We start from the raw sequence: 16,871 nt of genomic DNA, 5'->3' as shown, positions 1-16,871 counted from the left end.
TAAATGGACCCCTCAGCACCGGGCCAGAGCCCTCAGTGCTGGGTCAGACCCCTCAGCGCCATCTCATACCCATCAGTGCCAGGTCAGACCCCTCAGTGCCGGGTCAGACCCCTCAGCGCCATCTCTGACCCCTCAGCACCAGGTCAGACCCCTCAGCGCCATCTCATACCCCTCAGTGCCAGGTCAGACGCCTCAGTGCCGGGTCAGACCCCTCAGCACCAGGTCAGACCCCTCAGCGCCATCTCATACCCCTCAGTGCCAGGTCAGACGCCTCAGTGCCGGGTCAGACCCCTCAGCGCCATCTCATATCCCTCAGTGCCAGGACAGACGCCTCAGTGCCGGGTCAAACCCTTCAGCGGCAGGACTTGGTGGGGAGTTTTAATGTAGAAATACGATGCTAGCTAGCTGTGGTGTTCAGGGCACTCGCTAATAATGCTAGCTAATGTTTACATGGACTGAGTGGGAGGAGTTAAACCTGCTGGACTGACTGTTTCTCCTCCAGAATTAAGCTCAGGGAGTGCTGGACTTCAGTCTGTCCAGTCAAAGATGAGGTCATGTGGGGTTAGCATAAAGTGACGCCCTGCTCCTCCTCACAAGAGGAATCCTAGCAGATCGCCGCTTTCGTCCATGTTGGAGGGACTCCCAGACATGCTAACTGCCTACTGTTGGCTGTGCTGAAGCCCAGCGAAGATTTTTGAATCTTGATATTTGAAGGAGTGACTGTGATAAAGGTCTGTAGGATGTAGGAATATGATTGATTAATATATAAAATAATTGGTTACATGGTCAAATAAATCTATTCTGGCAATTTTCCGATGGTTCAGGCGCTACTGTTTGGACTACTCCACCCCTTCCTGCCCAGAAACCCTGAGCAGTATTCTCAGTATATTGGTATGTGGACTGTCCAGCATTGTGAAACACCTGCACCAGAGCGTGAGCTACCGTCTAAAGCACGGCCTTCACGTCCCAATCAGTACCTGAGAACAGTGAACTCATTCAGGGCTTTATCGGCTCCCGTTAAACACACATTTAGACGTGTCGAGGAGGAAACAGGGGAAAATCGAGGGAAATACAGGCAGCTTCATGCATCTCCCTTTGAAAACGGGGACTAGCTTTGATGCTGAGTGTGAGGCGGAGCAGGAAGGCTGATTAATGACCTCCTCTGCCTCTTTCTCACCCGCACTCCTTCCTCACTCTTTCCTAATCAACTCCCCCACACACCTGAAGCTGTATAAATCTTTCTGCGGCTGCTGGCCTGCACATGTTTGACCCCCCGCCTCTCTCCCACCTCCCCTCCATTACAAACACACTTTAGTCAGTCCCTCCCCTCGAATGTGAGCCGGGAGCCCGTACAGTAGGGATGTTACCACGGAGATGCAGATGCAGGGAGTCGAGGGCTGAGGACCAGGACCTGGCCGTGCCTTATTAATTTTCTGTTATCTGTGTATTGACCAGCGAGGGTAAATAGTGGAGGTGGAGAAGTTGGCAGCAGATGGACGGCCGTCTCCATTGAAAAGAGGCGAGTGTCAACACAGGAGATACTGAGATACTGAGGCAGATAAGCGGCGGTCGGCATTGCGGCTTCAGAGCTGACTGACCTCAGTGGCCGAGGAGTTCCTGCATTACAGCAATCTTCCTTTTTCCCTCTTGCACAACCTGAGTCTTTTTGCTTCTTCTTCTACTTTGCGGGAATGAAAGTGAAGAACGCCTACTAGATACTGTCACTGCTTCTAGAATAGAAAGAGCTGATTCATGGGCTTTTCTTGGAAATCCAGCATGATTCAGCATCACAAGCTGCTTTACGACATGCTTCCATTCATGAAATAGTGAGGGAAACACAGTGAGCACGGCAGCGTGGTTGCGTTAGAGAGACTACTGAAAGGTAAGCTGCTCTTCTTTAAGGATTTCAGTAATAGTAATAATAAAGGTTTACTTAGCGACTCATGGATGGATCATAATAATAATGACTTTATTCAGAGTGCAGCTCAAAGTGCTTCACAACCTAAGATAATAAAAAAACTATGAAACTACAGACATAAACAAAAGAAAATTGACTATAATAATAAATAATATAATAATAAACTATAATAATAAATAATAAAAATGACTATAATAAATGACTAATAATAAAAATGACTATAATAAATGACTAATAATAAAAATGACTATAATAAATGACTAAAAATAAAAACAATTAATAATCAATAAATTAATAAAATACACATAAAAACACATGACAATAACTAAAATGCAGAAAAATATTTTTTTACTACTTAATTTTGGGAGAATTTAAGAAAGATTCCACACATTTATAATGCTCTACAAATAAGATATGATTACAATGATAACAATAATATACTGTATCTAAAATAAACTATAGTTATTTCTGTACTAATTACTATACTAATAACTTTCTTGCACCACCCAATTATTCTAACCATACAACCATGTAATAAAAGTGTAATAAATGTAGTAAGTAAGTAAATGTAAGTACATTTATTAGTATTGCTAATATTAGTGATATTATATATATATATATATATATATATATATATATATATATATATATATATATATATAATGTAATATATTATACAAATGCATGGTATTATAAATTGTTATGATAAAGTATTTAGGCATTTTTGTTGATTATATATAAATATTTAAGATTTCACACACTGTAATGCTCTATAAATAGGATATGACTAGTTATGAATAACACCACAATGTACTGTATCTAAAATAAACCTTTCATATCCTAATTATACTAAATAAAAGCTATCTCTATACTAATTACTCATAAATTGGTGTTACTTGCCAGTCAGGATTGCCAGTAGCAGGAATATTTCCCCCATAACTATCCCATTACTCATTAACTACAATAACAACTAGTTATTTAATTCTTAAGGAATAAAAAAATGTGTAATTAATGTGAAATAGAATAAAAATATATCATTTTGAGAGCTTGTTAAAAGATGGAGGCTGTGCTTTAGCCTGGCTAGCTCTCACTGTGAGCCGTAACAGTGTATGAAACTACCTCCACCATGTTTGGAGGCTGTGCTTTAGCCTGGCTAGCTTTCACTGTGAGCTGTTACAGTGTGTGAAACTACCTCCACCATGTTTGGAGGCTGTGCTTTAGTCTGGCTAGCTCTCACTGTGAGCTGTAACAGTGTGTGAAACTACCTCCACCATGTTTGGAGGCTGTGCTTTAGCCTGGCTAGCTCTCACTGTGAGCCGTAACTGTGTATGAAACTACCTCCACCATGTTTGGAGGCTGTGCTTTAGCCTGGCTAGCTTTCACTGTGAGCTGTTACAGTGTGTGAAACTACCTCCACCATGTTTGGAGGCTGTGCTTTAGTCTGGCTAGCTCTCACTGTGAGCTGTTACAGTGTGTGAAACTACCTCCACCATGTTTGGAGGCTGTGCTTTAGTCTGGCTATCTCTCACTGTGTAACAATGTGTGAAACTACCCCCACCATGTTTGGAGGCTGTGCTTTAGCCTGGCTAGTTCTCACTGTGAGCTGTAACAGTGTGTGAAACTACCTCCACCATGTTTGGAGGCTGTGCTTTAGCCTGGCTAGCTCTCACTGTGAGCCGTAACTGTGTGAAACTACCTCCACCATGTTTGGAAGCTGTGCTTTAGCCTGGCTAGCTCTCACTGTGAGCCGTAACCGTGTGTGAAACTACCTCCACCATGTTTGGAGGCTGTACTTTAGCCTGACTAGCTTTTAGACAGCCACCAAGGAATTTCAAATGATATAAGCGTGTGTGATCAAACATATTTATTTAGGAAGACACTTTTGTTGAAGGTGAGAAATATATGTCCACTTGCGGAGCCTAAGTCTTGTTTTAACAGGCGTGGGTTCAGGATCTCCACTGATTGCTTTATTACACAGAACACACACTCGTATAGGTGTCTTTATAGGGACACCTGGCACTGTTCCCACAGCAGCTGGAGAGGCTCATAACTAGAATACCTCTTGAAGGTAATAAACACACCCACACTTACAAGAAACAAGGAGGAAATGGTGAGAAACACTGTCATGAACTTTTAATAGAACATCATTTAAAATTTACCACAAAAGAAGAAGTAAATCAATATAAATAAAACAGCCTCTGAGAACTTAGCCTTACATTTAGTCATCAGATAAGGCCAGACTACAAAACCTAAATAATAAAACAGAGCATGGACGTTAGGCATTATTACTATTATTATTAGTCTTATGTATGATTCAGGTGTTAATCTTATGAAGGATTATTTAGTTATTGCTATGAATTATTCAGATATAAGTACATTATAACACTAGTCTGTTACAATGTGCATATAAAGTGCTTTCAGTCATTAACAGATATTATACAGTTATCAAGGGTTGGGAATGATTATTATTATTATTATTATTATTATTATTATTGTTGTTGTTGTCTTTATCATTGTTGCTGCCATTTATACTATAATTATTATTTTTGCAATACATTGTACTACTCTTATGATGATGATGATGATGATTATTATTACTATTATTATTATTATTATTAAGAGCAATAATATTATTATTGTTGTTATCATTGTGGTTGTTCTTCCTCTTGTTGTTGCCATTGTCATGGCTCTCACCATGTTTGGATGCTGTGCTTTAGCCTGGCTAGCTCTCACTGTGATCTCTAACGGTGTGTAAAACTACCTCCACCATGTGTGGGGACTATGTTTTAGCTTGGCTAGCTCTCACTGTGAGCTGCTGTAACAGTGTGTGAAACTACCTCCACCATGTTTGGAGGCTGTGCTTTAGCCTGGTTCTTTAGTACCTCTTGCTATTATTATTAGTTTTGATGATGTTGTTGATGTTATCATTGTTGTTGCCATTGTTTCTAACATTATTGTTGAAGGCAGCCATCATTAATGTTTATTATTATTGATGAACTTTTTATTGCTGTTAATAATAATAATAATAATAATAATAATAATACTTTTTGTTTTCACTCTTGTTGCCATTGTTACTGTTTTGGCGTTCTTATTATTGTCATCATCTTTCTTCTTATTGTTGTTGCCATTTTTAAAATTATTATTATTATTAATTTTTATTCTTAATTATTCATTATTATTAATACTATTATTATTAATATTATTATCATTGTTATAATTATTAATGCATTTGTTGTTGTTCTTCTGTCTGCAGTGTGAAGTTTACTGACACTGACTGTTGTTGTTTCTCTCTGATTTCCAGTTCTCAATATGAAGCCGGTGCTCAAATAAAGCTGACGGTTCTTCAGTGAGCAACTGCTTGGAGCAGCGTCAACCATGCAGGACTGTGAGCCCGGCCTGTGCCTTTCGGTCTACATCATTACCTTCGTCACAGGCTTCCCATGTAACATCCTGGCCTTCTACACGTTCTGCTGCAAGGTGTGGCGGAAGCCGGTGCCCATCGACATCCTCCTGCTCAACCTCACCATCTCAGACCTGCTGTTCCTCATCTTCCTGCCTTTCAAGATGCAGGAGGTGGCCAACGGAATGAAGTGGAACATGCCTTACTTCCTGTGCCCGCTGTCTGGCTTCGTCTTCTACATGACCATCTACAACAGCACCTTCTTTCTGACTGCAGTTAGCGTGGAGCGCTACCTGGGCGTAGCTTTCCCCATCCAGCACTCTCTGAGACGAAGGCCCATCTACGCCGTGTTGGCCAGCATCTTCCTCTGGATGCTCTCCATCCTCCACCTCAGCATCGTCTACATTATGCCCTACTACAACCCTGCTGGGACAGGCCAGCCGCCGCGCAACGTGTGCTACGAGGAGTTCACCGAGGCCCAGCTGCGGATCCTTCTGCCCGTTCGGCTGGAGCTGTGTGTGGTTCTCTTCTGCATCCCTCTGGTCATTTGCGCCTTCTGCTACATCAGCTTCATCCACATCCTTCTGCGGCTACCCAACATTGGGCGGCGCCGCCGCCTCCGGGCCATTGGGCTGGCCCTGGGGACGCTGCTGGTGTTTGCGCTCTGCTTCGGGCCTTATAATGTCTCTCACATAGTGGGATTCATCACCAAGAAAAGCCCGGGCTGGAGGGACAAGGCCCTGCTGCTAAGCACTTTCAACGCCTGCCTGGACCCGCTAATCTTCTACCTATCGTCGGCCGCAGTGCGTAGCGCCCTGGGGTCGGTGGTGCGAGCCGTTCTGAGCCGACTGAACGAGTGGAACTGCACTTGGATCTGCTGGACTCTCAGGAAGGACTCAGGCGAGACGGCAAAGAACCCTTTCCCCAAACCAGCTGAGCTCAACGCACTCTGACAGACTGCACTGTGGGGTTTTCTGGACAGTAGGACGCTGATATCACCACAGTGCCGACAGTTTTGAAGATGTTTCTGGTGGAACTGTCATGAACCCTATCCTCAAGCCAGTGAACTGGACTAGTGAGCAGATCTGGGATTTGAGGCTAATGACCAACGCTAGTATTTTTGCACTGAGATGGTTTTCCTGGGAAGGAACCGATTAGCTGTCGCTGTTGAGGAGGTGGTTGGTTTCTTTCATTGAGATGCACGATTTGGACAAAAGTATTGGGACACTTGCTCATTCATTGCTTCTTCTGAAATCAGGGGTATATAAAAAAAAGAGCTGATCCTGCTTTTGTTGGAGTAGCAGTAGAGACCTACTGTCCAGGGAAGAAGGTTTTCTACTAGATTTTAGAGGAGCACTGCTGTGAGGGTTAAATGGAATGTTGATGATGGTAAAATAAGGGTAAATAAAGTAAATACATTTTCTTTGGGGAGTATTTTGCTACACAATGCCTGAATGTATCCCTCCACCATGAATGCTTTGAAGCAGCATTATGTGGAATTAGGGTTTAGCTTTTGCTTTGGTGAGACTTTATTTGGAGTGGAGACTCTGAGTAACATCTCAACAACATCTCAGTGATGGAGCAGTGTCTGATCATTTAGTAGATGATCAATAGACTTTTACTGAAGACGTCTCCTGAATCCAGCTGTTCTTCACTTTATTTGGAGAGATCACTGATCTTCTAACAGGTCTAATACTGAACAACTCACCATCCTCAAACCAGCTGCTGCTATAGACCTGCTGCTGCTGACACCAGCCTGGAACTGGACCTGGCTTAGGCTGTAATTAAGGGGCCAGAATGAGGGTTAGGATGAGGGTTTGGGTTGGGGTTAGGATTAGGGTTAGGATTAGGGCCAGGGTGGGGGTTAGGATTAGATTTTGGGTTGAGGTTGGGGTTAGGATTAGGGCCAGGGTTAGGGTTAGGATTAGATTTTGGGTTGAGGTTGGGGTTAGGATTAGGGTCAGGATAAGGGTTTGGATTAGGGTTTGGGTTGAGGTTAAGGTTAAGATTAGGACCAAGATGAGGTTAAGTATTAGGTTTTGGGTTGAGGTTGGAGTTAGGATAAGGGTTTGGATTAGGGTTTGGGTTGAGATTGGGGTTAGGATTAGATCCAGGATGAGGGTTAGGACTAGGTTTTGGGTTGAGGTTGGGGTTAGGATTAGGGTCAGGATGATGGTTAGAATTGGGTTTTGGGTTGAGATTGGGGTTAGGAAAAGGGTTAGGGTTTAGGTTAAGGTTGGGATTAGGATTAGGGTCAGGGTGAGGGTTAGGATTTGGTTTTGGGTTAAGGTTGGGGTTAAGATTGGACTTAAAGTTGCTCTTCTAAGGTAAAATTGCTAAGTAATGTAGCTTTAAAATATTTTTTAGGCTGAAGGATTCAGACAAAGGGCCGGGCAACACAGCAAACCCACTCTACACTCTGTAAATTTTTTTTTACAGTTTTATTTTTCAGTTAAAGTAGCCCTGTAGTTCCCCTTTAATAATGACTTTTCTGCTGTAGTGTTTTTCCTACTATGATAAGAGTCTGAAAATAAAGCCCAGCCCTATCGCTGGGCTTTATTGTTTACATGCGCACAGGTTTGTATGGCCTAGACTCTTCTTAATTCACGTATCCATGCTTCCTGCACTGATTAGGCCCATGTGTAAGGCCTTATCGTTCCACTGAATGAGAAAAAAAGACATTATATAGGTCCTGCTGTGTACACACCACTGCGTGTGCTCGCAAACAGGACGCCGGCTTATTTATGGACATCAGCGTGATTGTGTTGTTTTGGTTTCAGGCCGTCCCCCTCTGGCCAAATTAAACACATGCAGTGGGGGAAAAAAAGAAAAGGCCCTGCCCTCGATCCACCTTACCCACAACACACGCTAGTCGCTAGTGTGAATCAGAGGAGATTAGGAACGGAGCCACTGTTTGCTTAGTGCGCGAGATAAAGGGTCTGAACTGGCAGGTAATATTTGGGTCAATAGAGGCACCTCTGTCACCCGCCCTCGTGTTAATATTTGAGCGTTGTTTAGTTATGAGGAAAAAGGACAATAACAAGGCTGACGCTCTGGTTGCTGGAGATTGTTGTGCGAGAAATTGAGGGACGAAGAGCAAGAGAGAGCTTCTTCTTTCAAAACACAGTTTCTCTATTTTGGCCTGTTTATTACATGCTAGCTCAGGAAACAACAGCATTGACAGACAGCAATGTTGATAAAATACAAAAAATAAAGAGCAGATAACTTTGAAATACAACACTATACCTACTTCTCAGACAAATGATTCCGGTCAAGGTGACAAAACGTATGGAAAACTGTATTTTTTCTTGGAATAGCGGATAATACAACCGTGGGCCTCAGACGCTGCTGTTCCTCCGTCAGAAGAACCTCAAGCAGAACCAAAACAGAGCTGAAAAACAGGCCAATTCCAAAACCCCAAAACTGTTACATCACAGTCTTCATTTGATATATGTACATCTACACATTTACATAGACCCCAACCACTAGTGAAATCTCTAGTCAAAGCTGGTGAGGCTACGAAACTTGACGGCAACTTCAGGAGAACTTGGTGGTGTTGAGACTGGTGGAGACTGCCCGTCATGGGAAAATGGGGTCCTACGTGAACTGGGATTCATGACTGAGGTTTTTCCAGTGCCACTGTCAACAAAAGGGGAGCGCAAACTAAAGAAATCGAAAGCTGGGGAAGCGAGCAGGTATGCTAGGCTAACCCACTTTCCAGTGTTTTCTTATTAGGGATTAGCTCAGTTTAGGAGGACAGTAGAATCTGACCTAGACTTTCGGTCTCGGTTTCCAACTTAGGAAGATTCTTAGGACGATGCTGGTGAATGAGGCCCAGTGTTCTTGTAACAGTGCTAAACACAATCATCCGCTATGCTAGTCTATGCTAGGCTATGCTACATGGTTATGCTGACTCACTGTAAACCACTGTATACCAGAGCAGAGCTGGTCCGATTATTCACAAGCCCTCTATAAAAAAAATCACAGTTTTGAGGCAAAATTGAGGCCAAATTGCATTGCGGGGCAACATAACAGGGTGGTAAATAGGCTGTTTAAACTGCATCTGAGCCTTTTTTGCCTCAAGCAAAGTCACACACTTACTATTTCTACACCAAACAGAAAAAATACTCCAAGTAATACACTGAATAAATGCGTTCTATGGCAGCTCTAAACTGGCGAGGACTGATTATCTTGTCAAGGCAGCTGCGGATAGCACTTCTTCAGGCCTGAAAGATAATTAGCCGTCATTATTTAACGTGTTTATTGCGGTACATTGCTGATTGTATCGTCTGCCGCGGCTTTTCTTCGGCAGCGTGGTGTCATAAAATCTTTATGGTATATTTCCTCCGTGCTCGTAATCATCTCCCGCTAACCGCGGCCCTCCCAGTGGTATGCTGGTGTGCCAGCCATGATTTATAATCCCGACAAATATTTGTGGAAAGTTATTGTCTCCGACTGCTAATCTCGGGCTCTGCGTGCATGTGTGAACCTGGGTGTGTGTATATGTGTGTGTACGCATACTCCAATAAGCACACGTGGGGAGAAATAAACACGCCAGGGTTTCAAATACGTGCTTCATCATGTATCGTACACAAGGAAGCGATGCCTTGAATTGGCCGGGGCTGCTTGGCACGTCCAGGCTGTTAACCCACTCGCTGCGAGGCACGTATACAGTTCAGTTCCAGACGTCTGGACTTTGTTAAGAAAGCAGGAACACTTACAGGCTGTGAAATCGCTCTCTTTTGTTTACACGGAAACCTATCAAGGCCGAATGGTGAGGCCGGCCCGAAGACGGGGCTGCTGTCAAGGAGATTTGTAGGCTTGTTTAAATGTCCATCGTGCACAAAACGCCGCAGCGGCAGAGATTACGAGGCTGTGTCGGATGTGTGTCGTCTCCGTGCTCTGCACTCCCTCTGTCAGTATGACGGCAGAGCCTGAAAACACACAAATGATCAAATTGAGGTCACCTAGCTTGCTAATACCATGCTAATACAAACATGCTTTATGAGCTCTTCTCTTAGCCTGAGTAAAAACACTGTTTAGCATGTGTTCCAGGTCCGGGTCCGGTTTCCATTCAGCTGTTTCCACTGAAATGCAGTGCCTTCCTCACTTCTGCTCACCGGCTGAAACACCTGCTCTTATCGGCTGTGAAATATCGGGGGTAATGATGGACCACTGACTGGCCCGGTGGGTTCTGAGGAGCCTCGGGAGGCCTAAGAACCCAGAGGCTCAATCTGTCTCAAACATTACTTGGTTGGTCTGTTGTAGAAGTCTAAGCTGAAAGCCTGTTAAATGCATCTGAATAGAGTTAGATTTAAGGCTGATTTAAGGGTAAGGTTAGGTTTAGGTTTTGGGTCAGGATTTAGGATTGATTCATGGGTAATGTTAAAAGTAGGGTTAGGGTGTAAGGGTTGATTTAAGGTTTAGGGTTAAATGTAAGATTTATGTTAAAGTTAGGGTTAGGTTTAGGGTTACATTTAAGGTTTAGGTTGGGGTTAGGGTTAGGTTTAGGGTTAGACTTAAGATTTAGGGTTAGGTTAGGGTTAGGGTTAGATATAAGGGTTAGGTTGGGAATAGAGTTAAGATTTAGATTAAGTTTAGGGTTAGTTTAAGGGTTTAGGATAAGTTTAGGGTTAGATTTAGGGTTAGATATAAGGGTTAGGTTTAGGGTACATTTAAGGTTTAGGTTAAGTTTAGGGTTAGATTTAAGATTTAGGTTAAGTTTAGGGTTAGATTAAAGGTTTATGTTACGTTTAGGGTTACATTTAAGGTTTAGGTTAAGTTTAGGGTTAGGTTTAGGGTTACATTTAAGGTTTAGGTTGGGGTTAGGGTTAGGTTTAGGGTTAGACTTAAGATTTAGGTTAAGTTTAGGGTTGATTTAAGGGTAGGGTTGAGGTTAAAGTTAGGGGTAGGATTTAGTGTTTATTCAAGGGTGATATTAGGGTTAGGTTTAGGATTTAGGTTTGATTCATGGGTATGGTTAAAGTTAGGGTTTAAGGTTAGCTTTAAAGGTAAGGCTAAGGTTAGGGTTAGGTTTAGGGTTAGGGTTTAGGATTGATTTAAGGGTATAGTTAAATTTTTTAAAAATCTGAGCACAGTGTGAAACTTTACTGAAATCTGTACTAAAACTCAAGAGGAGACATGAGATTAGTTTATGCTCCCTTCCTTTGAAAAATAATATATTTCTGTCCACACAGAGACGAAAGAGACTTGAACAATATTCAATAAGACATAAAAGGATCTGCTGCTGTCAACTTATTTTCATGAAAGGATGGTTAAAAATGAAGAAATTAAAAAAATAAATGTACAGGCTCACGTCTGCTGACGCCAATGCTGAAAACAACCTGTATGAGTGTGCAAGCTTTCCTGAGTGGGTGTGTATTATCTGAGGTATCTGAGTTTTGTCCATTTTGAAACCTCACCTTCATTTTGAAATATTTCGGCCTCCTTTCGCACAAGAACACAATTTCTGCAAGAAAAAATACATTCAGACCAAATTATTAGTTAATATGTCTTAAAATGTTTTAAATTGACCCAAACTAACACCTCACTCCTCTCCCACAGTCTACTCACCCAGAGTGATGATCAGCACACAAATTCCAGACAGGACCACGATTTTAATGATGTTGAGACATCCGATCACTTCTTTGGGAGCTGACTCTGCAAGCATTCAGCATGACATTCAGTGGTTGGGTGAATGCTGGAAAGGGAATTCCACCAAATTTTCATAATTTCTGTATAACTAAATGGTTGAGGTATAAACCTTTGGTTGGTTGATTGGTTGGTTTGGTGGGAAATTTAGATTTATTATAGAGAAACTGAGCAACCAGGACCATGGTCTCCATGCCTACAATACCAATACAGCCACTCTTATGACCATCTTACTGTGCTGGGAAAGGCAGAGAGTTGTGGAAAAACTTGGAAAATGACAAAATTGCAAAAATATCCCGGAAAGTTTAGTGCACTTAAGTATTTGTTAGCAGTGTTAGCCTAGCATCTCCTGTTGCAAACTAAAGAGACACGGCAGATATCAATAATGTTTAGATTTAGGGTTACATTTAAGGTTTAGGTTAAGTTTAGGGTTACATTTAAGGTTTAGGTTAAGTTTAGGGTTAGATTTAAGGTTTAGGTTGGGGTTTGGGTTAGGTTTAGGGTTACATTTAAGGTTTAGATTAAGTTTAGGGTTAGATTTAAGATTTAGTTTAAGTTTAGGGTTACATTTAAGGTTAGGTTTAGGGTTACATTTAAGGTTTAGGTTAAGTTTAGAGTTCGGTTTAGGATTACATTTAAGGTTTAGGTTGGGGTTAGGGTTAAGTTTAGGATTACATTTAAGGTTTAGGTTTGGGTTAGGGTTAGGTTTAGGGTTAGACTTAAGATTTAGGTTGACTAAATCTGAGGTCAGTGATCTGATTATCCACAAAACTATTCCTTCATGTTAGAATGAGCAAGTGAAAAATGTAGAGAGTCGTGGAAAATCTTGGAAAATGACAAAATTGCAAAAATATCCTGGAAATTTTAGTGAGATCCTGGAGAAGTTGAGCAGTTAAGCCAATGAGAGTGCATATTTTAGGCAATGGTGCTTCTTATTGGACAAACTGGGGTTTGTAATGCTGCTCTGTCATGTGGACAGATACATCTGCATAGTGTCTTACAATGGAAAATCATCAAGAACCTGTCGATATGATACACACCATATACAGGGATTATTATTCAATATATATTGCGATACTGTACGCAAGACAATTTATTAGAAATGTATTGCCTTTTAAATGACTTGGTATATTTTGTAGAGCTCAGGCAACACTGCCCCCCCTGCTGAAAAACTGCAACTGCAACTCAAGCTGGTGAAGCTGATGGAGCTGGTTGACTAGCCTTACTTGTTTGAGTTTGAGGGTTTAGCTTGTTGACTAGCATGACCAAGCTGGTTTGCCATAATGACCAAACTGGTCGACCAGCATGTCCACAATCAAATGCAACAGACACTTTGCTGGTCAACCAGCTTTGATCAGCTTGCTTACCAGTATAGGGTATGTTTTCATCTGGATGACCAGCTTCTCAAACACCTTGTCCATCAAGGACCAGCTTAGACCATCTGAAACCAGCAAAAGCTGCTCCACCGCTGCTCTACAAATAAAGTTTTTGGCCGATTGTGGACTTCTCATACCTCTAAGCTACGAACAGTAACCTTTGGAGACCAAGCATGCAGTCCTCGGCCTAATCCAGGAGGTTCACTCACCCCAGTCAAATGAAGCAGAGAGGGCGGCATCTAGTGCAGGGTGGTCCTCCACAGTGCAGGTAAACCTGATATCAGCACTGATTGACGTCCGAGAAGGCAGAGACAGCATGCTGGTTAGCTGCGCCTCGGGCCCGAGGCCGTCTGGGTCACTGAGGCAGTAATGTAACTGCAGGTTTACGGTGTTGTTAGCGTCAGAGCTTTGGAATTTGTCGACCTTTTGACTAGCCGGTTTCAGAGCACAGCTAATGCTGTCAGGAGTGGTCTGGGTGCTTGCAGTGCTCCACCAGGTCCAGCGGAGGTTCAGCTGCGCAGGGTAGAAGCCCTTGGCCACACACAGTAAGTGCCATTTTCCCACAGCGGGGTTTGGGGGAATCCGTAGAAAGAGCTGTGGAGCACTGGGGGGCGCTAGAGACGGCAAGACATGAACACACATTCAGATACAACCATAGAAATGTATACCCACCCACTCAGAGCCCACGCTCACCTGGAAGCCACCTAGCTTACTTTCCACCCATGTGAGGACCACCAGTGAGCATGTTGGCTGGGACACACTCCATATGTACCTAAAACATGATCCATTTACCTACAAACTGTTAGGTTAGGTTTAGGGTTAGATTTAAGATTTAGGTTAAGTTTAGGGTTAGGTTTAGGGTTAGATTTAAGATTTAGGTAGGGGTTTGGGTTAGGATTAGGGTTACATTTAAAGTTAAGGTTAAGTTTAGGGTTAGGTTAAGGGTTAAATTTAAGGTTTAGGTTAAGTTTAGGGTTACATTTAAGGTTTAGGTTAAGTTTAGAGTTGGGTTTAGGGTAGATTTAAGATTTAGGTTAAGTTTAGGGTTAGGTTTAGGGTTACATTTAAGGTTTAGGTTGGGGTTTGGGTTAGGTTTAGTGTTACATTTAAGGTTTAGGTTGGGGTTTGGGTTAGGCTTAGGTTTAGATTTAAGATTTAGTTAGGGTTAGGGTTACATTTAAGGTTTAGGTTAAGTTTAGGGTTAGGTTTAGGGTTAAATTAAAGGTTTAGGTTAAGTTTAGGGTTAGGTTCAGGGTTAAATTAAAGGTTTATGTTAAGTTCAGGGTTAGGTTTAGGTTTACATTTAAGGTTTAGGTTAAGTTTAGGCTTAGATTTAAGGTTTAGGTTGGGGTTAGGGTTAGGTTTAGGGTTAGATTTAAGGTTTAGGTTAAGTTTAGGGTTAAATTTAAGGTTTAGGTTAAGTTTAGGGTTAGGTTTAGGGTTACATTTAAGGTTTAGGTTAAGTTTAGGGTTAGGTTTAGGATTACATTTAAAGTGTAGGTTTAGGCTTAGATTTAAGGTTTAGGTTGAATCTGGGGTCAGTGATCTGATTATCCACCACTACCACTACTCCTTCATGTTAGCATGAGCAAGTGTGGTACATTTGTTCAAATGGCATTTGAATGGTCCTATATTTGGAATATAGGACTAAAGCCTTGACCCTTCAAACCCCGAAGGCCTTAATGTGGGCCCATTCTTCAATACCTTGCCCTTGAACAACATGAGAATCTAATGCATCTTAATTTCATAGTTACTAAATAATAGGCCTTAAATTAAGTCTAGGGTTAACTAGCTTAATCTAGCCTTTGGGAAGGCTAGCCCCCAACCAGTATGAATTATTACTCCGTTTCTCACGGCTTCTGCTTTGGAGCTATATTATTTAGGTGTTTTTCGCAACATATGTGGTGCTTTTCGTCTATTTCACTTCCTCTCGCGGCTGAAGCACGCTTGTTTCTGGGCCTGCCCTGAAGTTACATGATCAAAAAAGCTGAACTGAGAGCAAGCTCAGGTTAAATTTTGGTTAACTTTTGATGATGTCTTTTCTGATGACTCCTCCAGCGCGGTTAACCGCTGGACACAATGATTATTTCCGTCAGGACTGACATTGCCTGAAGCCAGTCTGGTAAGAGTGTGTGTTTTCCTGCAGCAATGCCGAGCAGCCATGATTATACATGGCGTAGGCTACGGTTATATAAAGTGTCTAGTTTAGAACCTTCTGGACATGTAGTGTCTGGCCACGTTTAGCCCAAATGCAATCTAGCACTCTTGGCTCCAGTATTTAGATTCTCATCAAGATTTCAAAATGAGCTTGATCAGATGTTAGCTTGATTAGATTAGCGCCTGAGCTAAACTCTGCTGGACGGTGCGCGTCCAGGAGGAAGGCTGGGCTTGGACATTAAAATCAATGTCTCGGCCAAACGTCAAATTTGCATGATTTCCCCCTTCCCCCAAATGCGGCCAATCAGCTCAGGCATGTTTGGTCTTCTGGAGGAAATTCAGGCTGTTAACATTACACACTACATGTCCAAATGTTTGTGGACACTCTAATCTAATAAATGCATTCAGTTGCTACACCCATTGCTGACACATATGTGCGAATGCGTGCATACACACACAGCTTGTCTAGTCCCTGTAGAGACTTACTGCCCATAGAACATAGGACTCTGACGAGTTGGCATAATAAAGCCCTGAGCATTGAAAACTGTGTTCTCTGGCAATCAAATCCTCACAGCAATGCTCTACTCCAAAATCTAGCTGAACGTCTTCTTCTTCCCTGGACAGTAGAGACAGTTACTCCAACAAAAGCAGGATCAACTCTTTTTAATAGCCTTGATTTCAGAAGAAGCAATAAATGAGCAGGTGTCCCAATACTTTTGTCAAAATAGTGTACGTCTTGGCTAGGCAGTCTACTTTCAGAGTAATAGGGAAATTGTTTCTGAGTAAGCTATGGCCTTAAATCTTACCCAGGACGGTCAGCTGCACACTGTCCACCATCTCGGGCTTCTGCGGCAGGACCACTCGGCAGCTGTAGAGGCCGGCGTCCGTTACTGTCACTGTGGAAATCACCAGAGAAACTTTGTCCTCCGCCAGCCGGATCCTGCTGCTCACATCTGACAGGTTGAGGTCAGTCTTCTCCCCAGTTTCAGTGCCTTTTGACCAGGACACTGCAAAATTCTTGGCCTCCACTTTCACTGGGCAGGGCAATACGACCCGCTCCCCTTTCTTCACCGTCTGCCGGGGAGATGCTGGAGATTCGGAGGAAATTCATCCATTCAACCATCACTTCGGTGGTCAACATTTCATGCATGAGTGGACCGACAGATGTTTTAGACTATCTAAAAGTTCTTTAGAGACCATGGGTCACTTTCCCGAAGTCATCTTACTGTTAAGATCATGTGCTAGACCCTCAAATCCTCTTTGATCGTGCTGAGATGCTTTTGGGAAGCCCAGCATAGATCATTTAGACCTTAAAGAGGAGTTCCACCAAATTTTCTAAATTGCTGCATTATTCAGTAGCTGGGATGTA

General features: G+C 42.5%; 1 protein-coding gene and 1 long non-coding RNA gene across 2 annotated transcripts; one reads left to right on the top strand and one right to left on the bottom strand.

Moving 5' to 3' along the window:
- The first annotated feature begins 1,594 nt into the window (after nucleotides 1-1,594).
- LOC140537263 (free fatty acid receptor 3) lies at nucleotides 1,595-6,699 on the top strand. The gene is made up of 2 exons (XM_072659589.1): nucleotides 1,595-1,882; nucleotides 5,220-6,699. The coding sequence occupies exon 2, from the start codon at nucleotides 5,294-5,296 to the stop codon at nucleotides 6,269-6,271; it is 978 nt and encodes a 325-aa protein (XP_072515690.1). The 5' UTR covers nucleotides 1,595-1,882; nucleotides 5,220-5,293; the 3' UTR covers nucleotides 6,272-6,699.
- A 3,500-nt stretch (nucleotides 6,700-10,199) lies between these two features.
- On the bottom strand, nucleotides 10,200-13,583 carry LOC140537255 (uncharacterized). Its single transcript, XR_011977647.1, has 4 exons — nucleotides 13,555-13,583; nucleotides 11,892-11,978; nucleotides 11,741-11,787; nucleotides 10,200-10,252 (listed from the first exon to the last, which is right to left on the bottom strand). It is a non-coding gene; the product is annotated as an uncharacterized lncRNA (long non-coding RNA).
- Between the last annotated feature and the right edge of the window lie 3,288 nt (nucleotides 13,584-16,871).

The sequence above is a fragment of the Salminus brasiliensis genome, chromosome 1 (assembly GCF_030463535.1).
Source record: "Salminus brasiliensis chromosome 1, fSalBra1.hap2, whole genome shotgun sequence".
Taxonomy (NCBI): domain Eukaryota; kingdom Metazoa; phylum Chordata; class Actinopteri; order Characiformes; family Bryconidae; genus Salminus; species Salminus brasiliensis.
The sequence above is the reverse complement of the archived record's forward strand: the minus strand, read 5'-3'. Positions and strand labels throughout refer to the sequence as shown.

What these genes read in the sequence shown, in the direction of transcription:
- LOC140537263 (XM_072659589.1), top strand. Translation starts at nt 5,294, where the DNA reads ATGCAGGACTGTGAGCCCGGCCTGTGCCTTTCGGTCTACATCATTACC.